Source organism: Podarcis filfolensis (assembly GCF_964270895.1).
Source record: "Podarcis filfolensis genome assembly, chromosome: 13".
Taxonomy (NCBI): domain Eukaryota; kingdom Metazoa; phylum Chordata; class Lepidosauria; order Squamata; family Lacertidae; genus Podarcis; species Podarcis filfolensis.
In genome coordinates this window covers 52,707,993-52,730,199 of record NC_139615.1, presented here as the reverse complement: position 1 = coordinate 52,730,199, position 22,207 = coordinate 52,707,993, and the positions used below count along the sequence as shown (strand labels likewise).

The following is a 22,207-nucleotide window of genomic DNA, read 5'->3' as shown; positions in this document are numbered from 1 at the left end:
GGCTGTAGCTGGTGCTATATCTACTTACAGTAGCCCCATTTCAGTTAAAGCTCATGACTAATGGACATTGACTTCCAGGGTTCTCCTCTGAGTAGGACATAGTTGGCTGACGGAGCCAACGTACAGCTTCCAGGTCATGGGGCCAGCATGACTAAGCTGCTTCTGGCGAACCAGAGCAGCGCATGGAAACGCCGTTTACCTTCCCGCCGGAGCGGTACCTATTTATCTACTTGCACTTTGATGTGCTTTAGAACTGCTAGGTTGGCAGGAGCAGGGACCGAGCAACGGGAGCTCACCCCGTTACGGGGATTTGAACTGCCGACCTTCTGATCGTAGCTGGTGCTATATCTACTTACAGTCCCATTTAAGTTAAAGCTCATGACTAATGGACATTGATTTCCAGGGGTCTCCTCTGAGTAGGACATAGTTGGCTACAACCCATAGTGCTGTACAGCAAGATAAAGGCAAAAGTGGCATCTTAGCTGCAGGCTTACACTCCAGTGATACTGGATAGAGCAGCCTTCCTGGTTCTTTTGGTTGTTAAGGACTCAGTTATGGAAACAGCCATGGCAGATGACCACAGGCGGGAAAGAAATAGCTCGTTTCCTGCCTGTTGGAAAGGTTAATGGAAGTATGGTACATGCCACCATAACCAACCCACTCTGGGGAGCCCTTGGGGCAATTTCTGAGCCTCAGAAAAGGGGAGAGGGGTGTGGGTGAGTCCTGGGTACCTAGTCCTATATTTACTGACTTTGCAAGTCATGAAATAGCCATAGGAAGCTAAGGCTGGGCCTATGACCTCTCAGGGCTGTGTGGCAGAAGTTCACTCTGGCAGCACAAAGGAAACTTCTCATAGCCAAAAGCTCCTTGAAAAGCAGATTGGTAGATTTTCTGCCACATGGTATTGAAATGAGTAGTAAATCCAAGACCCTATTGTGACTAATTGCTGCTGCCCAGGAGAGTCATTGTGCTTGTAAACTACAGCACTTTGAAGGGGAAAGAATAATTGCCACAAATCCTAGCCTGAGAGTTTCTGGCAGACTGTGCTTCCACTACAGGTGCTAAGGCCAGGGGTGCAGGGTAGCATAAGGGCAGAGAAGAACCACCACCGCAGTTGTCAACACGGGGGTGTTCTCTTTAGGGGGTGTGACATACCTGTGTTTATTAGTACCAAGCCAGGGTCCTTTTAACTCGTTTTATGCAGCAACAAGACCAGTTCACATAGACATGAACAGGTTTTCACTTATACCAACACAAAGCTGTTTAAGCAAAAACAGCAGTCTACATTTGGCAGAAACAGGTTTATTCTGTACAAAAGTTTGAAGACTTCAAATCAAGACACAGAGGAGGGTTTTTCCTGGGATGGTGCTAGAACCACCCAGAAACAGGAAAAGCTGTTGCATTCCTTGCCAAGCTGGACTCTCAAGAGAAAATGTGACATAATTATCAGCTCATTGCATCATCGTTTTGACAATGTCATTAAAACATCACTGAAGGCAGAAAGAAGCTGGACACTTTCTGCTTTTCTCTTGCACACACATACTTGAGGCTGCCACGTGAGGAGTCAGCAGTAGATTCCCAGCTACACAGCCAAGTCACGCATTCTCACACCACCGCCTGCTCCCCCTTGGGAATTTTAGGTAAGCAGCCACGTGGTAAGTCCCCCGTCCCCCCGCTTGACACAGCCAGTTCTGTCTGGATTCAAAATACGATCAAGGCACTTGTAGGTTCTCTTCTTCACTAGGACAAGTTCTTTGCAACTGCTCATCTGACTGATGCGCGCAAAGAAATTCCATCACAACACAGGAAGTGGGATGCTAGAAGGTCTTTAAGTCTGCTGAGAAGATTATTAACACTTTAAAAACACTTTTCTAATGCTGCTGTGCATAGCCATAGTGGGTGAGGGGAGGGCACAATGTTTTGATACCAAGTGCTTGTTCCTGCCACACAAACACAAGACCACTGACCAGGAGTTTATAGGTAGGGGAAGACGTTTGCATGGCAAGACAGAGGGTGTGCCATTGTCCTCAGAAAAGCACACCAGCTGGATCTGCATTCATTTCACTCCTCAGCTCGATGCTCCTGGCTTTGGCGCTGCCGTCTAGAGTGGACACGTTCGTAAAAGAGTAAATAGGCGCTGGACGAAAGGACTTCCTGCAACGTGGTCTTGCGCACCACATCATCTGAAATCCACAACCACTGGTTGCTGGTGGCTAGCATGCTTTTGCAAGTCGGTGGAGATCGACGATACGTGACAAAGTGTCCTGAGTGCATGTCCCCATGGTGGACCACAACGGCCATCAGGCGGTACAGATATGATGGAGAACTGCCAAATGAAGGAAAAACACAGGAAGTCTGGTTTAGTCCAAGGCAGCAATGGTGCCCTTTGTATTGCCATGAGCAAGAGCATTCTACGGAATGGACTACTGGGCCTATTTCTAGAGGGGATCGGGCCTTGTTAAGCAACAACGGCTCCATTTGCAAATTGCTTTCCATGTTCCTGTAGCAGCATCCAGACTTGAGATAAACCAAGCGGGCAAACGTGTGCTGGGCCTGAATAGGTCAGGATTTCACTGCACTTTTGATACGGAAGACCCAGACAGCCAGCAGAAAATATCAGTGGCATGATGGAACATTAGAACGACTCTGGAGATTTACTGGTCACTCCGGGAAAAGGTAGAAGTAGTTTCAAATCTTCTTACTTACCTACAGTCAGGTGCTGTCATGTAGGGGAAAGCTACTGGGGATGTAAGGAAGGATGGAGAGCAGGTACCATTCATAAAAGAGGATTTGTTGTTGCCCGCCTGTTCCGCATCTACGAAAAGACCCCAAAATCATAGTGCATCGTTGTTATTATTAAAACTGGTTGCTTGCTTATTACAGAAGGGGATGCTCCTGTGCCTGGTTTGTACGGTGTCCTTTATTTAAAACTCTGAAAGTTGGTTTGTAAACAGCTACATGGCTGCTTTCCTATGGCGACCAAGAATTGCCTCCAGGCAACGAGGCAGGGAAACTGATCCTTCTGTGGGGGTACAAACTGCTTTTCTGGACTGAGCTGCCAGGCGGCTTTAAACCAGGGGTGGCAGCCCTCTAGCCAGAGGGCCACATTCCCTTCTGCTTGCTAGCAATGTGGAGAGCAGATGGCAAAGGGAGTGCAGCAACAGATGTTCCTTTACCTTTGCACAGCTGGCTCCATTCCAGCCATGGAAAAGTTAGGTTTCTACACATAGCCCTCTCTGTCCAGGCAAGATCACATTCCCTCCAGACACAGAGCAGGGCCAGAAATGGGCCCCCCACTACCCCTCTTAGTTCTAGCTGGAAGAGAATCTTGTCCACGCATCTTTCCCAGGGAAGCCACATGGAGGTGGACATTAAACCTTTTCATATCTGAGACTGGCATAAAGCTAGGTCTGGCTGGCCAGCCCAGTTGTCAATTCCAATATAAACACACACGTACGCCTTGACCTGCCCCATAGCTGAGGTTAGATGCCACATCTGGTGGAGGGCAGATGGGTGCAGCCTTGTTGACGTGGTCCTATGTATAGGAAGAGCCTGCTGGATCAGGCCAGTGGCCCATCTAGCCCAGCACCCTCTTCTCACAGTGGATGACCTCCCTCAGCAGAGGTTGGATGGCCATCTGCAGGGGGTTGGACTAGATGACCCTCAGGGTCTCTTCCAATTCTAGGATAAGGAGCCCTGGGTGGGCCAATCATATTGACCCACAGTCTTCCACAGACCTGCCAAATCTTTCACCTCTTAGCTTCTGGAAAGAACTGGCTTAGCACAAGGACTAACTCCCCTGCTGGCTCTCTCCCTTCCAAGTCCTCATTCACTTTGCTTGCCTACCGGTTTTTGGGTCCGGTGATGCCTGTGGGCTGCCTGCAGGGTTGGGTTTCTGGGCAGGGAAGCGGTGCTTGTAGACATCCATGATGAGGAACTCGCCAAATTGCACATGCTCGTTTCGTTTCAGGGGCATGCCATGGTTGGACCAGCTCAGCCTTTGTAGGTGGATACAGAGACACTGAGGTAGCTGTGGAGCAAAATGCAAGAAAGGGGTGGGAAGGTGGCTGTCCTAGTTCCAAGATGCGTGGTGGACGCCATAGAGGCAGAGGGTTTCCAGCACAGAAGCCACACAAGGCTTGATTGTTGCCTTCGTCAACCTTGTGCTCTCTAGATGCTTTGGACTACAACTGCCAAATCTTTTGCCTCCTTTGTTTCCGGAATACATGAACTACCCCATTTTCTCCACAACTATCTTGCATGGTAGGCCGCCATAGCTGCCTAGGGGTTTGAAGCAAGGTCTTCCCACCCAATGAAACACCAACCATGCCAAACTGAATCACTCTTTAAAAGCTTTATTCAAAATCCACCAGTATTTCTAATTTTCCAGACATGGAATGAATGGTGTGCAAGTCAACATATGTGCACACATGTAATCAGAAATTAGGAGTCTAAGCACCACAAGCAGAAAGTTGGTTTTCGCACAAAGCCCAAAGGCAGGTTATGTTCCTTTGGCTATCCGTCGCTTCTCACACAGGTGGGGAGGCCCACAGAAACCACTGTTACGCACTACAGATGTGTACAGAAACCACTGTTACGCACTACAGATGTGTTTGAAAAACAAATAATTCTATAGGTTTCCAAAACCACCAAACTTAAGACTAGTTGTTTAGTTCTTCAACTAGTAGCCCATATTAATACATACAAATATAAGCATTGCTGAAGCATTTAAGATTACAGTGGTACCTCGGGTTACATACGCTTCAGGTTACATACGCTTCAGGTTACAGACTCCACTAACCCAGAAATATTACCTCGGGTTAAGAACTTTGCTTCAGGATGAGAACAGAAATCATGCTCCGGCGGCAGTGGGAGGCCCCATTAGCTAAAGTGGTGCTTCAGGTTAAGAACAGTTTCAGGTTAAGAACGGACCTCCGGCACGAATTAAGTACTTAACCCGAGGTACCACTGTACATTTATTTATTTATCTGCTGGATCTCTGTGGCCTTTGATACCATCGACTATAAGATCCTTCTGGACCGTCTAGAGGGGCTGGGAGCTGGGGGCACTGTTATACGGTGGTGTTGGGGGATGAGTGTTCAGACCCCTGGGCTCTCACTTGTGGGGTGCCTCAGGGTTCCGCCCTATCCCCCATGCTTTTTAACATCTATATGAAGCTGCTGGGAGAGATCATCAGGGGGTTTCGGCTGGGTGTTCATCAGTATGGAGATGATACCCAGCTCTACCTCTCTTTCAAATCGGAACTAGTGAAGGTGGCGAAGGTCCTGTGTGAGTGCCTGGAGGCAGTTGGAGGATGGGTGGCGGCTAACAGATTTAGGTTGAATCCTGGCAAGACAGAAGTACTGTTTTTGGGGGACAGGGGCAGGCAGGTGTGGGGGACTCCCTGGTCTGGAGGTGCAGGTCAATTCTGTGTCCAGGGCAGTTGTCTACCAGCTCCATCTGCTACTTAGGTTGAGAGCCCACCTGCCCGCGGACTGTCTTGCCAGAGTGGTGCATGCTCTAGTTATCTCCCGTTTGGACTACTGCAATGCACTCTATGTGGGGCTACCTTTGAAGGTGGCTCGGAAACTGCAATTAATCCAGAATGTGGCAGCTAGACTGGTGACTGGGAGTGGCCGCCAAGACCATATAAAACCAGTCCTGAGAGACCTGCATCGGCTCCCAGTATGTTTTCGAGCACAGTTTAAAGTGTTGGTGCTGACCTTTAAAGCCCTGAACAGCCTCGGTCCTGTATACCTGAAGGAGTGTCTCCACCCCTATCCTTCAGCCCGGACACTGAGGTCTAGCTCCGAGGACCTTCTGGAAGTTCCTTCACTGCAAGATGTGAGGTTACAGGGAACCAGCCAGAGGGCCTTCTCGGTAGTGGCCCCTGCCCTGTGGAACGCCCTCCCATCAGATGTCAAGGAAATAAGCAACTATCCTACTTTTAAAAGACATTTGAAGGCAGTCCTGTTTAGGGATGTTTTTAATGTTTAAGGCTGTATTGTGTTTTTAATATTTCATTGGGAGCCGCCCAGAGTGGCTGGGGACCCAGCCAGATGGGCGGGGTATAAATAATAAATTATTATTATTATATATTATTATTATTTTATAATGATTTGAAATTCAAACTTGAACTGACTTGGTAAGTTGAGAATCTTATTTGGTAAACAAAGAAAGGGGGAAACATTTTATTTCTTTTCTTTTTTCCTCTTATATTTTAAAAGGCAAGCTGCATAAAGTGTGATATTGGACCCGGCTGAATTTATTGACAGCATTTTGCTAATTTGGTGTAGTTTGCATACATTATTTTGATTCTTGGTAAAGAAGACAGAAGTGCCTGGCGTGCTCTGGTCCATGGAGTCATGAAGAGTCGGACACGACTAAACGACTAAACAACAACAAAGAAAATAAGAAACTGCTCTTATGGTGATCTTGGAAACTCCATGCTAAGACGGTTTTCTTACCTTCCCCAGTTTTAGCTGTTTGACAAATGTTGTTCTCTGGTTCTCCATGATTTGCCCAGTCCCTTCTTTGGCCTGAATCTGGGGGTGGGTGGGTGGGTGGGTGGAGGAAGCCAAAATGAATTATAAACCAACCACGTATGGTACAGGCACAGACCACTCTGAGAAATCTATAGTATGATCACATTTTACCTGTAATTAACTTGCGCAATTTCAACCTTGTGCAGTTGAAAGCTGGCCAGCTGAAGTTGCGCAAATAAATTGCACACAAGGCAGAGCGCTTAAAAGGCCCTTTGTGCTGGGTTTTCCCAGCTCATCAAGAGCTTTGGAGCTCTCTGCCTTGCTTATCAGGCAAGTCCTGCTCAGTGTGCAGGCTCTGGGGTGCTCTTGCAACATCTCATGGGGCTGCCCAAGTTTTTGCAAGCTCTCGCAAGAGCATCGCAGAGCCCAGCTTCTGTTTGGGGGTGGGTGGTTGTCCTGTCTGGTGCACCAGCTCCATAAGATAAGGATGGTTGCACAGGGGAGGTTTGGGTATACATGTTTTGGCATACATGCACCATCCCTGTGCAAGATGCAATCATACTGTACTACTTACTAAATGTACTACATTTGATGTATCCAGGTATAGCAGTCCTGAAGCAGATGGCATAATTTACAAGCACTGCAAATTTTGCATTTTAAGCTTTACTCGGAGGTGGGGGAGAATCCTTTAAGCTGGTCTTTCGAACCATGGGCAGCTTACCCACATCGAAAAACCAGGATGGTGCCTAGAGAAAGACCATGGAAGGGTTGTCAGCCATTCTAAGAGCCACAGGTGGGTCATAGTTCCTGCAACAAAAAAGGCTCCCCACAAAAACCACGCAGCATCTTCTGCAACTTCAAGATCCACAACATCAGCCAGAAACACAAAAAAACCCAACCATCCTGTTTCTAAGCCCACAAGAGGACCAGGAAGAGAATGGAGTACCTAGGAAATAAAAACATCTTTCAGGTGTATCAAGGGGCAATTAATCTGCCCCAAATGCACCAGGGGAGGGGGTCACTGCAATCAAGAGACTTACTTTTGTGCAATTGTCACACAAGACGTCCTTGACTGACTCGGTGGAGATGAAGTGGTGGAGGCACTGGTCCAGGGTCAGTGGGTGGCCCTGTGGAGGAGGGGTGGGGGAGTAAAACAGGAAGTGTTGGCACACGTCCTTAAACCCCATGAGTCAGAAAAGGGCCGTGCTTGGGCAGCTGCAAGGGATTCCCACAGGAGGGTGCCTTACCCACATGGTGGCAGGGATGCTCAGGGAAAGGCTGTCAAAAGTGTCGTATCTGAGGGGACTCTGAAAGAAAAAGAGCCCAAATGTCTCAACGAGGATTTATAACGTAAACACCTTACTTCTCGCTCCCCCCAACTTTCATGATGATGCTCTTTGCCTGCCTGGGCAGAGAATAAAGAGATGGGGGGAGGTCTAGGAAACCCTTTTGAAATGAACCCTGCTGTACCAAAGAGCAGAGTCACATACACAACTCCGCCAACCTTACCCTCTACCCCTTCCCAGCACTGGAATGAGCCCCACCCGAAGTTTAAAGAGGCTCCCCTCTCCTGCACTAAAGCACTACCAAGGACAACGACTCTTCAAAGCAGGCTGCCCCTCCTGGAAGCAATAACACCCCCCAAGGAATAGTCTCAGTTGTGGGGAGCAGAGGGTCACCCCCTTGGCAGCTCCTCTTCAGCCCATCTACATGGGAAGTGACTCGGTCCTCCCTGGGTCTTAGCTCCACCTGCCCATTGATCTCCTGCAATCTGTATGCCTCTTTCTCTCACACAGACTTACGGACCTGGTGTTTGCAATGCTTGCAGACCATGTTGCTCGTTAACCTGCCATGAAAAGGATGCTGCAGCTTCCAGTGACTCAACACAGGAGGAGGAGGAGGCCCTACAAACCAAAATAAAGGTTTTTCCGTCTGACTCTTCTATTGTTTTGCCAGACACTGTGACTGGTGCCCTCCTGATAATCTTGTATCTGGAAACACCAGGATAGGGAAGACTGCAATAGCACCATAGGGAAACCATTAGGCTAGTTTAAAGACTTTAGGTGCCGGGCAAAAATGTTCCCCTTCAACAAGGCCTTTGGCCAATAGACATGCGATGCCCTTTTAAATGTGTTTGGGGGGCGTGTATTGGTTTGTTGTTCTTATTTTTACTAAGTATTTTGTGGTTTTTATATTGCAATTTTATGTTGTGAAGCACACTGAGATCTGCGAATGAAGGGAGCTACACAAATTTAATAATGTCATTAGACAAGGTTAAAGAGTGATTCCAATAGCCAGACACCCTTTCAGCTCCTGTCACAGTCGCCCCATGCAGACAACAAAATCAGACCATAGCCCAAAGGTGTTTGGCTTTTTATATCAGTAGTACAAATAGTAACTGCTACATTTCACCAAATCAGAAAAGTGTTTTTACCTCTTGTCCTGGAGCATATTTGCTTTTGTAGAATTTCTGGCTTCTATACAGACAAATACAAAATAAATTTAGTTTTAAAAAAGAAAACACTTTCGACATGGTGATATCTTTACTACTGCACACTTAAGTGACAAGGGTGGTATCCAATTCAGCTATACTCAAGAGTAGATCTATTGATACTGATGGGCCTAATGTTAATTAACTTCAGTGAGTCCATTTGGAATTATACTTGGCTGAATACCACTCCAGGCAGTACAGGGAAGCACAACTTTGAAAAGACAGCTTAAAAGCAGAATCTTACGTAGGTCTCTTCAGGTGGGCCGCCCACCAAATTATAAGAACATAATAGGAGCCTGCTGGATCAGGCCAATGGAGGCTCACCTAGTCCAACACCTTGTTCTCACAGCGGCCAACCAGATGCCTCTTTTGGAAAACCCAAAGGAGCACAAGAGCCCTCTCCCCTTCGGTGGTTTCCAGCAACTGGTATTCAGAAGCCTTGCTGCCTCCAACTAATTTTATAAACTTCCATGTCACCTCTTACTCACCTTTTCCCTAGATGAAAAGTCCCAAATGCTGCAACCTTGCCTATAGGAAAGGTTGCTTTGCAGCCCCCATGTCTCTTGAGTGCTCACCTCCAGAGAATGCACATCAAACAGATGCACGACCCGCAGCTGGCGGTCCCGTTCATCTTCCAGCGAGGAGGTGAGGACATGGAACAGCTCGTGAGCATCCTACCAAAAGAGCACCAGAAAGCTCAGAATGCCAGGCCAAGCTCACCAGAAAAGTAGACAACAGGGGATAATGAATGTTGCCCTTGAGGTACATTTTTGCAGCTCCCAAGAAAAAAATTGAATCCTGAAAATTCAGCTTGCATTTTTAGATGGACCTTCAGCAAGGCAACATGGAAGATCAAGAGGCCAGGGTTCCTTCACAGCAGGTTGGGGGGAAAACATATTTCATGTCTACTGAGCAGATTTGTGTGCAGAAGTTCCCAGATTCACACCTTGCCATCCCCCATCAATGGGATCTGAGGTGGCAGATATGGGAAAGGCTTCCCCCTGACCTCAGAGAACCACTGATTGTCCAAGACAACAATGCAAAGCTGGGCAGTCTAATAGTCTGACTCACTATAAGGCGGCTTCCCACATATCTGCATGAAGGAGAAGAATTAAAAAAATAGGTAACACTAGAGTTGTGCCTCAGACAGAGATGCAGTGGGCAGGCAGTCTTCTTTGTGCACTGAGTGGGGATGGTTGGCTTTCACACAGCCTTCAGCAAGTTTCAAAAGTAATCAAGGGGTGTGTGGAGGAGGGCAGAAGTGGGGTGAGGTCTGGGGAGAGTCCTGAAGGCCAGACATGGGGTCTTAAGGTCTGCTTCAGACCACAGACCACAGGTTCCCCACCCTTGCAGTGAGTATTCAGACCTTTTCCCACCCACTTAAAAAAGGCAGCGCAAAGTAGTTAAAATAAACTGGGAATGCCGTAAATCAAGGGTGAAGAACCAGTGGCCCTCCAGGGGCTGCTGATTCCAACTCCCAGCAGTCCCAGCCAGGACAGCCAGCCATCATGGGTGATGCGAGTCATAATCCACTAAAATCTGGAGGGCAGCAAGCTCCCCACGTCTGCTGTAAACACAAGAGCCCTGCTGGATCAGACCAAAGGCCCATCTCGTCCAGCAACCTCCTTCCGACAGCGACCAACCAAATGCCTCTGGGAAGTATCTGGAAAGGCTGCAAGTAAGAGATGAGAGAGCAATAGTCCTCTCCCGCTCGTGTCCCCCAGCGACTGGCTTTTGCTTGTTATGTGCCAGATGCCAAGGCTATAGAAAACAACAGCAACAGAGAAGCATACTCTGGTGCCTTACACCACTTGGGTAGCTACCTGCTCTTCGAAAGAGGAGATCTGCCACCTGTACATCCTCAGGACCTCCAACAAGCAGCTTGCATCTAGGAAGTCATCTTCAGTCACCTCTTGGCAGGATAAAGCTGAATGCATCAAACACAAAATAGTCAATGCAGACCACGCACAGAAATGAATTCACTCATCCTAAACATATGCTCCTCTTATTCTACAGAAAGTTCTCTCCACTTGTGTAAACGGAATTAAGTAAAACCATGTTGCCCAGCATTATTCTTTCCACAGTGGCCTTTGGGAAGCCTCCAAGTGGGACACCAGCACAACAGCCCTCTCCCCACTCATGCTCCCCAGCACACAGCCCCAACCCAAGACTGGAGGCAGAGCAGTCTTCCTGACTAGCAGCCTTATCCTCCATGAATTGCCAAATCCTCCTTTAAAGCTGTGCAATTTGGTGGCCATCACTACAACCAGTGGGAGCAAATTCCAGAAGTTTAACTGTGTGGAGAATCACCTCCTTTTGTCTGTCCTGAATCTTCCAGCATTGAGCTTTATGGGATAACGCCACTGGGTTCTAATATGATGAGATATGTTTTGGCCTCCATAGCACCTTTATAGGAAAGAACAGAGCAGTTCAGATAGATGCTGGCAATGTAATACTTATAATGCCTCTTGTGGGGATGTCCTGTGGTGTCTTCTGTTTGGACAGAAATTGTTGTTCATATTGACTGTTTTGGAAAAATTCTTGATACTTGTGAATGACCATACACAATTATATTCCTATGATGTGAGGACTATCAGATAGGCAACAAAAGTTAATCCTGTGAGCCCTTACAGTTGCAGAGACGTATGCTGGAAGGATTTTAGTAATTTTAGTAATACTAAAAGGAAAGGGAGTTCATGATGGCTGGGAGTTTGTTAAGAGGGAGATAGTAAAAACACAACTTCAGGCAATACCAATGAGACGGAAACATGGAAGGTGCCTAAAGAAGCCAGGGTGGCTATCTAAAGAACTTTTAACTGAGTTAAGATTAAAAAAGGATGTGTACAAAAAATGGAAAAGGGGGGAAACCACCAAAGAGGAATTCAAATAAATAGCCAGCACGTGTAGACACAAAGTCAGAAAAGCTAAAGCACAGAATGAACTCAGGCTTGCTAGAGAGGTTAAAAGCAACAAAAAAGGCTTTTATGGGTATGTTCGTAGCAAAACGAAGAACAAAGAAACAGTGGGGTCACTCAGAGGAGAAGATGGTGAAATGCAAACAGGGGACACAGAAAGGGCTGAACTTCTCAATGCCTTCTTTGCCTCAGTCTTCTCCAATAAAGAAAACAATGCCCGACCTGAAGAATTTGGAGCAAATGATTCAGCAGAGGAAACACAGCCCAAAATAACTAAGGAGATAGTACAAGAATACTTGGCTAGTTTAGATGTATTCAAGTCTCCAGGGCCAGATGAACTGCATCCAAGAGTATTAAAAGAACTGGCAGATGTGATCTCAGAACCACTGGCAGTCATCTTTGAGAATTCCTGGAGAACAGGCCAAGTCCCGGCAGACTGGAGGAGGGCAAATGTTGTCCCTATTTTCAAAAAGAGAGGACCCAAATAATTACCGCCCAGTCTGACATCAATACCAGGGAAGATTCTGGAGCAGATCATTAAGCAAACAGTCTGTGAGCACCTAGAAAGGAATGCTGTGATCACCAATAGTCAGCATGGATTTCTGAAAAATAAGTCATGTCAGACTAACCTGATCTTGTTTTTTGACAGAATTACAAGCCTGGTAGATGAAGGGAACGCAGTGGATGTAGCCTACCTTGATTTCAGCAAGGCATTTGACAAGGTGCCCCATGATATTCTTGTAAAGAAGCTGGTAAAATGCGGTCTTGACTATGCTACCACTCAGTGGATTTGTAACTGGCTGACTGACCGAACCCAAAGGGTGCTCATCAATGGTTCCTCTTCATCCTGGAGAAGAGTGACTAGTGGGGTGCCACAGGGTTCTGTCTTGGGCCCGGTCTTATTCAACATCTTTATCAACGACTTGGATGATGGACTCAAGGGCATCCTGATCAAATTTGCAGATGACACCAAACTGGGAGCGGTGGCTAACACCCCAGAGGACAGGATCACACTTCAAAACGACCTTGTCAGATTAGAGAACTGGGCCAAAACAAACAAGATGAATTTTAACAGGGAGAAATGTAAAGTATTGCACTTGGGCAAAAAAAATGAGAGGCACAAATACAAGATGGGTGACACCTGGCTTGAGAGCAGTACATGTGAAAAGGATCTAGGAGTCTTGGTTGACCACAAACTTGACATGAGCCAACAGTGTGACGCGGCAGCTAAAAAAGCCAATGCAATTCTGGGCTGCGTCAATAGGAGTATAGCATCTTGATCAAGGGAAGTAATAGTGCCACTGTATTCTGCTCTGGTCAGACCTCACCTGGAGTACTGTGTCCAGTTCTGGGCACCACAGTTCAAGAAGGACACTGACAAACTGGAACGTGTCCAGAGGAGGGCAACCAAAATGGTCAAAGGCCTGGAAACGATGCCTTATGAGGAATGGCTAAGGGAGCTGGGCATGTTTAGCCTGGAGAAGAGGAGGTTAAGGGGTGATATGATAGCCATGTTCAAATATATAAAAGGATGTCACATAGAGGAGGGAGAAAGGTTGTTTTCTGCTGCTCCAGAGAAGCGGACACAGAGCAATGGATCCAAACTACAAGAAAGAAGATTCCACCTAAACATTAGGAAGAACTTCCTGACAGTAAGAGCTGTTAGACAGTGGAATTTGCTGCCAAGGAGTGTGGTGGAGTCTCCTTCTTTGGAGGTCTTTAAGCAGAGGCTCGACAACCATATGTCAGGAGTGCTCTGATGGTGTTTCCTGCTTGGCAGGGGGTTGGACTCGATGGCCCTTGTGGTCTCTTCCAACTCTATGATTCTATGATTCTATGACCTCAAAGCGATTGTGTATTTCTAAACAATCAGAGCGAACCCTGGGCCTCCTACTTCTTTGAGTCACGTTTCTCCATATATCTGGCTCCTGTGTTGGTGAACTAGCCTCCTTCTCAGGGGAGTCCCCTGTCTCCTCCTTGGTGGAGACAGTGTGCTCTGTTGCTTCCAAGAAGAGCTCCAGCTCTCAAATTCTTTGGAGCGTAGGTACACGTTCCTCCAGTTGCTGGACTTTGTCTTCTAAGAGGGCAATCAACATGCAATTGCTGCAGGTAAAGCTGCCTGCAACCTTTGGCAAGATGGCAAACATTGCGCAGGAACCGCAGGCGACTGCAGCTGTTCCCTCACCCTCCATCTTGAGAACATGTCGTTGGGGGTGGCTACAGCGGTCCTCCACAGCTAATCACCTGCCTCAACAGAAACCCTGCCCCCTCTGACCTTTGCACTGGGAGAGGAGCTAATCAGCCACAAAGAAACACACACACGAGAAAACCCTTTTTGCTCCTTCTTCAGCTGCTGCCCTGCAAGCTCTGACGTTCGACTTCCGAAGTGTTTGACAACTGAGGTTCCACTGTGCTTGATAAAAGGAAAAGAAGTGGCTTGCTTTATGCTTTGTGTTATGCACCCAAAATAACACAAAGGGACCTTTACCTTTCAGGAGGTGGAGCAAGGTCAGGGACAAATACTTCCCAGATGTCTCACTCTGGCTGACCTGGTACTGAACTGTGAATCCTTCCAGCCACTTGATGAAGGACGGACAAGCAGACAGCCCCTGGAGAAGTGAGTTCATGAAGCATGTGTTTCCCAGGTTGAGAAGACCTGGCACTAGCCCTGGGGGGAAAATACAACACTGCAATTGCCGCAACCTTCTGAACACAGCCTTCCTGCTTTTACTCTCCAGTACCTCTGCTCTGCCCTGCCCTAAATGCTGCTCCTTGTCCTGTCATTTGCAGAATGCCTCGCCTGACACCATCATCACACAGCTCTAGGCACGAGACAGAAACACTCCTTTTCCACCAGCCCCTTGGCTCTTAATTATATGTGGTCTCCTGGAGTAGGTGGAATGTTTTAATCCTGCCTTTTAAAAATAGGATTGTCTTTTAGATTTTTCTTTGTTTTTCTTTTATGCTGGTTTTAATGTAAATGTTTCCTTTATTACATTGCAAGTAGTGTTAAGTTATCTTGGTAAACGAGCTCCCAATGAATTTAATAAACGAACAATTTTTCGGCATGTTGTTCTGACCTTATTCCTCCATTTGCACTCCCCGCCCTCCCGCTCCCAATTAAACTTCTTGGACTTACTTCCAAACATCTCTGTGGTCTTGCTCCTCCTTATTAATCTTCCCTTCTTTCTCTTTACCAGCAAAGGGAACCCGCAGCCCTCCAGATGTTGCTGGACTCCAACTCCCATCATCCCTGAGTGCTGGCCATGCTTGCTGGGGTTGATTGGAGTTGGGAGTACAAAAACCTTTGGAGGGCTTCAACTTCCCCATCCCTGCAGTTTACACTCCCATCATTCTGCACGTATCAGCTGCATCCTCCTATAGTTCAGGGATGGGGAACATCTGCAGCCCTCTAGGTGCTGTTGGAATCCAACTGCAATCAGCATGGTCAGTGGCCAGGACGATGGGAGTTGGCAACAACACCTGAAGGTCCAGTTTTCCCCATCCCCATTTTAGTTGGAAACCCTTCCACCTGACATCAGTCTTTCTTCCTGCTTTTGATTCTAGAGTGTCAAAAAGCATTTGTTCACTCTGTTTAGTCCCAACTGCTGTCTTCTTCCATTTTGCTTTCCTTCCTCAGGTTTTTAATTTTAAGACAATCATCCTGCAGACAGGGCCTCAGTTATGTTTTAGTTTTCTGTATGGCCACCACTGGCCATTTTAGGTACAACAACACACCTTCAAAAAAGACAAAAGGGCTCTCCTGTTGGGATTCCAGTGGCCAAGGAAGACCCCAATATTTATATGAGACTCTTTTTGTTGGGATCAGGAGATGCAAGGTGCAAACTCACCTGCCCCACTCACTCCTCCCTAGTCTCTGTTTCATTTACCTTTCCTGCGTTTTTTTCTCTCTGTGATGGGGCCCCATAAGACATAGATGCTTGCAGCAAGAGCAGCTGCAATCCCACCAATCACTCCCCAATTCTTCATTACTTTATACCTAAGAAGAAAAGAGAGAGGGGTGAACCCAATATACATCTGTAAACAAACAGCCCAAAATATTACACTGGAACTCCAGAATACAGTCAGTACCTAGGTCGTCAAATGGAATCCATTCTGGAAGTCCGTTCGACTTCCAAAAATGTTCGAAGACCAAGGCACAGCTGCAGGAGCTTCTTGCACTCAGTCGGAAGCCGCGGAAGCCACATCAGATGTCTGGCTTCCAAAGAACGTTCACAAACCAGAACACTCACTTCCGGGTTTGCAGTGTTTGGGAGACAAAACGGATGCGTACCAAGGCATTCAACAACCAAGGTACGACTGCAGAGCTATAATTGGGGGCGGGGGGGGGGGATACAAATTATTTGAGATTTTGGCAAGGACACTTTTTATATGATTTGACATTCCTTTATTGCATATGAAAGGGAACCATCATTTTCAATACAACCCTCATGACAATCCTGGCAAATCTGGAACTATACTTGATAATCAGATAATGCTGATATTCTTGACTTGGACTCCCCCACTCGGCCATCATGAAGATCCCCGGGTGACCTAGGAGGCCAGTCACGGCCTTCTCTCAGGGGATTAAATGAGGAGGGAGAGACGGGGGGCGGGGAAAGGTGGGAGATAAACGCACAAAGCGGCGGCGACGACGGAGCAGAAGCGGGACGCTGCCCCTGAACCCCGCGGGGCCTCCTGGATCCAGACCAGCATCTTGCTTCCAATGCCCACTCCCCAGAAGCCTGCAGGCGCAGAGGTAGACTGCGGCCGCCCCTGCAGGCTCCATTCCGCCCCCGCCGACTGACCTGGCCGCCCCTCCGGCCCGGAAGAGCCGCCTGGCCGCCTTCCTGCCGAGCTCCTCCACCCCGCGGCGGCTCAGCAGCATCCCGCCCTGAAGCGCCCCGGCTACCCCGGGCGGAACCAAAGGCGTCAGGCGCGCGGGGAAGGGAGACGGCGGCGGAACGGAAGCGGGGCAGCCGGACCGCCCCAGCAACGGGCCCGCCCCGCCGCTCTCCGCGCGCCCTTGGTTGCTAAGGCGTGCGCGCTCTGAGGCTCCCGCCCGACGCCCGGCCCCGCGCAGAGGGTTCCGGGGCACAAAGACAAGCGAAAGGCTGTCGCCAGGATCAGTGCCGGGTCTACGAATAAGCCAAACAAGCTGTAGCTTCGGGCCCCCAAAAAATTAAAGGGGGAAAAAACTTGGATGTACACTTCCAAAATATAAGATAAAAAAACAAATAAAACCTACATATTAATTATTGCACTATTAATATACTTCTTAATTGTATTTCACTATTAATATACTTCTTCTTAATTGTATTTCAGTTCAACAATTACTTTGATAAAATACATATTTTGTGGCTTTAGATACCTATTACGTCCATAAATTACCATATAGCATATTTTCAACACAAAAAACAGCGACAATTTGTTGTTGACAAAGGACAGCTGGACATATAAAGGGCCCCATTACCGTCAGTAGCTTAGGGCCTCATCAAACCTAAATCCAGCCCTGTCCTTCACCCTTGATTTTAATTGTTCTCCATATATTCCCGAGGGGAAAAGAGGAAAGTAAAAAGTGTTCCTGATTTGCCTGTGTTAGTTTAAATGCACCCGAGGAGAAAGAGAGAGAAAAAGGCAAAGCACTTGAAACAAAACAGAAAAAATCAGAAAATACATTTTACTTGGGAGTAAGGTCCTAGTGAATTCAAAAGGGGCTTGCTTTTGAGTAGAATCGGGCAGTAAATAGGCAATGCTCCTTATGAATAACAAGCCACATGCATAATATTTGTTAAGTGTTGCAGACTTTAAATGGCCTGTCGTCTTATTGGGCAAAGGCATAGGAAAATTCAATTTAAAACAAGAAGAATGCAACAAAGAGGGAACCATTGGGATGGCAAAAGCTGTGGCCTGAAGTAAACTCAAGAATGTGCTGCACCATCTGCTTGAGTCAATTTTTTAAAATTGTAAACCACATTGGCAGGAGGAAGGCAATAAATAAAATCAAGCAACGAATACAATTAACTATATTAAACAGTAGAGTGGAGCTGATACTTAACATCAGAGCTGAAAATGACCCTTAATTAAGAGCAGCTGCTGATTCCTAGACAATAGGGGGCTGGGGACTTCCTACATAAACCGCTTCATGTGCCTTGGTAGAAAGGTGGTTGTTGTTGTTTACTCGTTTCCGACCAGAGCACGCCAGGCACTTCTGTCTTCCACTGCCTCCCGCAGTTTGGTCAAACTCATGCTGGTAGCTTCGAGAACAGTGTCCAACCATCTCGTCCTCTGTCGTCCCCTTCTCCTTGTGTCCTCCATCTTTCCCAACATCAGGGTCTTTTCCAGGGAGTCTTCTCTTCTCATGAGGTGGCCAAAGTATTGGAGCCTCAGCTTCACGATCTGTCCTTCCAGTGAGCACTCAGGGCTGATTTCCTTCAGAATGGATACATTTGATCTTCTTGCAGTCCATGGGACTCTCAAGAGTCTCCTCCAGCACCATAATTCAAAAGCATCAATTCTTCGGCGATCAGCCTTCTTTATGGTCCAGCTCTCACTTCCATACATCACTACTGGGAAAACCATAGCTTTAACTATACGGACCTTTGTTGGCAAGGTGATGTCTCTGCTTTTTAAGATGCTGTCTAGGTTTGTCATTGCTTTTCTCCCAAGAAGCAGGCGTCTTTTAATTTCGTAACTGCTGTCACTATCTGCAGTGATCATGGAGCCCAAGAAAGTAAAATCTCTCACTGCCTCCATTTCTTCCCCTTCTATTTGCCAGGAGGTGATGGGACCTGTGGCCATGATCTTCATTTTTTTGATGTTGAGCTTCAAACCATATTTTGCGCGCTCCTCTTTCACCCTCATTAAAAGGTTCTTTAATTCCTCCTCACTTTCTGCCATCAAGGTTGTGTCATCTGCATATCTGAGGTTGTTGATATTTCTTCCGGCAATCTTTATTCCGGCTTGGGATTCATCCAGCCCAGCCTTTCACATGATGAATTCTGCATATAAGTTAAATAAGCAGGGAGACAATATACAGCCTTGTCGTACCCCTTTTCCAATTTTGAACCAATCAGTTGTTCCATATCCAGTTCTAACTGTAGCTTCTTGTCCCACATAGAGATTTCTCAGGAGACAGATGAGGTGATCAGGCACTCCCATTTCTTTAAGAACTTGCCATGGTTTGCTGTGGTCAGCACAGTCAAAGGCTTTTGCAAAGTCAATGAAGCAGAAGTAGATGTCTTTCTGGAACTCTCTAGCTTTCTCCATAATCCAGCGCATGTTTGCAATTTGTCTCTGGTTCCTCTGCGTCTTCTAAATCCAGCTTGCACTTCTGGGAGTTCTCGGTCCACATACTGCTTGAGCCTACCTTGTAGAATTTTAAGCATAACCTTGCTAGCATGTGAAATGAGTGCAATTGTGCGGTAGTTGGAGCATTCTTTGGCACTGCCCTTCTTTGGAATTGGACCACATCAGCAAGGCGGGGGGGGGGGGAATCTGGTCATCTGGGCAGCCCAAGACCTCCATCCACACTGCTCAGGCTTGCGCCCCAGGGAGGTCACTTGAGTGCTGCTGACGCAGTGGTTTGACTTCACCCCTGGAGCGAAGTCCAAGACAGACAGGTGCCAACAACTATGTAACAGCCATAACAGACTCACTAACACAGACCTTTCTTGTGCACCTCCAATTCCTCCTGCTCATGCACACACACCACATGCTCAAACTATTTCCTTTTTTATCAGCATTCGAAAACTGTCTTTGTTTGCTCTAACGTATCAGGAATGTAGAAGCAGCTGTGAAGTGTGGAGGGGGAGAAGGCAAATGATAATTGTGTGCTTCACAACTGCAGCAATGTGCATGCCTTTCTAAAGGGGCCCAGGATGTAAGATTACCTGGCTGCACTCCCACTGCCTCGGTGGGTTCTCTCCCACACCCTGCCCCCCCATCCAGCTGCTCATAAGCTCTCAAACACCTGTTCAGCAGACACTCTTCCACAAAGCTAGTGAAGTTCAGCCACAACACCACAAATACCAGAAAGCTGTTTTGAAAGAGCCATCAAGGTCAATCCAGTAATTAGTTCTCAGAGGGCTGGAGAAAATGCATGTCATTCAAGGCCTTTAGTCACTAGCAGCTCTTGCCCTCTCAAAACACCCCATAAAGTGCTATGTGTTGCGTATTTCTTTTATATACAAGGTTCCTGCTGCTTCCTTCTGTTGGCTTCTGTTTCACTCTCTGCTGGTTTTTACACCTATTTTCATCCCAGCAGCCAGGATTTTTAACCTAAGATAGCTTTACCACCAGAAACAGATGAACTCCCCACCACCCTGCAAATCATCTTTTGTTCCCCACAATTTCTGAGGGGATTTGGAATGGACAGGATCTGGCATGTTTGCATTATCCCAGCAATACTTATGTTATCTTAACATTAGCAGCTAAAAAGATTCCTAGACACTGGCGGAGGAATGGGGGTGCGTAGGGAGCAGACCGCCCCCGGCACCACTATTCTGGTAGGGTGCCATCGTGACGCCCCCCAGACACGTGCCGTGCACCCCTGCGCGCCAGGTGCCACGCCCCCAGAACGTGTGCCACGCTCCCAGCTTGCGCGCCATGCCCCCGCCTGCTCTCCGCCCCCCCATAGCGGAGCATGCGGCTTCGCCACTGCTCCTAGATTGGTTTGCTTATCAATATAAACAGGAGAAGACTGTCTCAGAGTAAAAGGAAAAAGGGATGGGGAGGGAGGAAATAAAAACAAAAGTAAACTCAGGGCCAAGTTACAGGTTGTTATAATAACTAGCTGGGATGGAAACTGTTCAGATGGTCTGATGGGATGGTTGCTGCTGTGTATTAATTGAGGCACAGCCAAAGGCAACTGGTATCTCAACAGAACATCCCTGTTTCCCTTCCCTCTCTCTACTCTGCAGCCTCATGGAAGGGCTCAACTAGCCACCTTGTAAGGTGCTTGGTATTCTGATCCTATTTTTTGTCAATGGAAAGGGGTAACATAGGCAGCTGCCTCAGATACCATGTCATGCTATATGTCCATCTCACCCAGTATTGTCTACTTTGACTGACAGCAGCTCTCCATGATCTTAGGCAGGGACCTTCCATGCCACTTCCTACCTGACCCTTTTTAAAGATGCCCAAGTATTGGACTTTCATGCACCTTACAAAGTCTCCTTCCACAACCACTCTACTCATCTCTGGACTGTCACAGCAAGCCTATCTCATGGGTGGGGCACTTTTTGTTTTACCTTTTTATGGTACTTTTAGAAAGACTTGACACATTTATGGTGGCAGAAGCCACCATAAATGGATATAACTGGATATAACTTCATGAAACGAAGTGGACCTGAGCCCCAAAGAGAAAACTCTGATTTCTTCTTCATCAGCATTTCCCCCCACTTCTCTGAGCCTTGCAGGCTGAGCACAGTGACAGAGCAGCCACTTTCCACATGAAAAAGTCCCAGTCCCAGATGGCACCTCCAGGTAGGGCTGGGAAGGAGTCCTGCCTCAAACCTTGGAGTGCTGCGACCAGTCACTGTAGACAGTATTGAGCAAGGTGGACCACTGCTGAGGGTTCCCAGTTAAACCAGCCCTGGAGCAACAAGGACTGGACTCTTACCTTATTCTTAAGGGGAAGGACCATAGCTCAGAGGTAGAACACCTGCTTTGCATGCAGAAGTTCCACATTCAATTCCTGGCATCGTCAGGGCTGGGAAAGGCTTCTCCCTGAAGCCCTGGAGAGCTGGTGCTGGTCAGTAGACAGAGTCAGAGGGTCCAAGAGTCTTCCCATGTTCTCCCTCTCTCATCACACGAGAACTCAGACATCCAGTGAAGCTGAACCTTGGAAGATAAAAGAAAGTCCTTCTTCACACAACACATAGTTAAACTATGGGACCCACGTCCACAGGAGGCAGTGGTGGCCACCAGCCTGGGTGGCTTTAAGGCGACCAGACAAATTCATGGAGGAGAAGGCCCTCCATAGCTACCAGGCACAAGGGCTCTGCTCCGCCACCACCTTCAAAGGCAGCAACGCGTCTGAATACCAATTGCTGGAAACCACAAGAGGGCGTTTGGTTGGCCAGTGTCAGAACAGGATGCGGGGCTAGATGGGCCATTGGCCGGATCCAGCAGCTGCCTCTTCTGATGTTCTTACCAGTCTCCTAGCAAAAATTGGTATCGCACCTTGGAGCTTAGGGATAAAGATAAATGGGAAGGGAATTGGCCGATTCCTGTGGTCAGACAGAGGGAGTTGGCTGCTCCTGCAGCTCTCTGCTCTTTGTATTTCCTCCTCGTTTCTCTCCTCCTCCTCTTTT

The 22,207-nt window shown here is 47.5% G+C and overlaps 1 protein-coding gene across 8 annotated transcripts; it reads right to left on the bottom strand.

Moving 5' to 3' along the window:
• Nucleotides 1–1,286: 1,286 nt before the first annotated feature.
• USP30 (ubiquitin specific peptidase 30) lies at nt 1,287–22,202 on the bottom strand. 8 transcript variants are annotated; one of them, XM_083583867.1, is made up of 14 exons: nt 22,077–22,202; nt 21,514–21,734; nt 15,782–15,891; nt 14,380–14,559; nt 10,800–10,903; nt 9,465–9,650; nt 8,920–8,962; nt 8,292–8,389; nt 7,733–7,792; nt 7,526–7,612; nt 6,468–6,545; nt 3,847–4,030; nt 2,707–2,815; nt 1,287–2,326 (listed from the first exon to the last, which is right to left on the bottom strand). In XM_083583867.1, exons 2-14 carry the CDS (start codon nt 21,579–21,581, stop codon nt 2,062–2,064), a joined length of 1,572 nt encoding a protein of 523 aa, XP_083439993.1. In that variant the 5' UTR covers nt 21,582–21,734; nt 22,077–22,202; the 3' UTR covers nt 1,287–2,061. The 8 variants fall into 8 exon arrangements, with proteins under 8 accessions (XP_083439993.1, XP_083439992.1, XP_083439995.1 ...); XM_083583866.1 differs by having other exon boundaries at nt 22,048–22,176; XM_083583869.1 differs by lacking the exons at nt 21,514–21,734; nt 22,077–22,202 and adding exons at nt 15,984–16,219; nt 16,700–16,799.
• Nucleotides 22,203–22,207: the final 5 nt, after the last annotated feature.

Coding starts and splice junctions, on each gene's coding strand:
- USP30 (XM_083583865.1), bottom strand. CDS start 16,779: ATGCTGCTGAGCCGCCGCGGGGTGGAGGAGCTCGGCAGGAAGGCGGCC. Junction 15,892..16,699: donor CGGGCCGGAGGGGCGGCCAG/GTCAGTCGGCGG, acceptor TTTTCTTCTTAG/GTATAAAGTAATGAAGAATT. Junction 14,560..15,781: donor GAGAAAAAAACGCAGGAAAG/GTAAATGAAACA, acceptor TTTTCCCCCCAG/GGCTAGTGCCAGGTCTTCTC.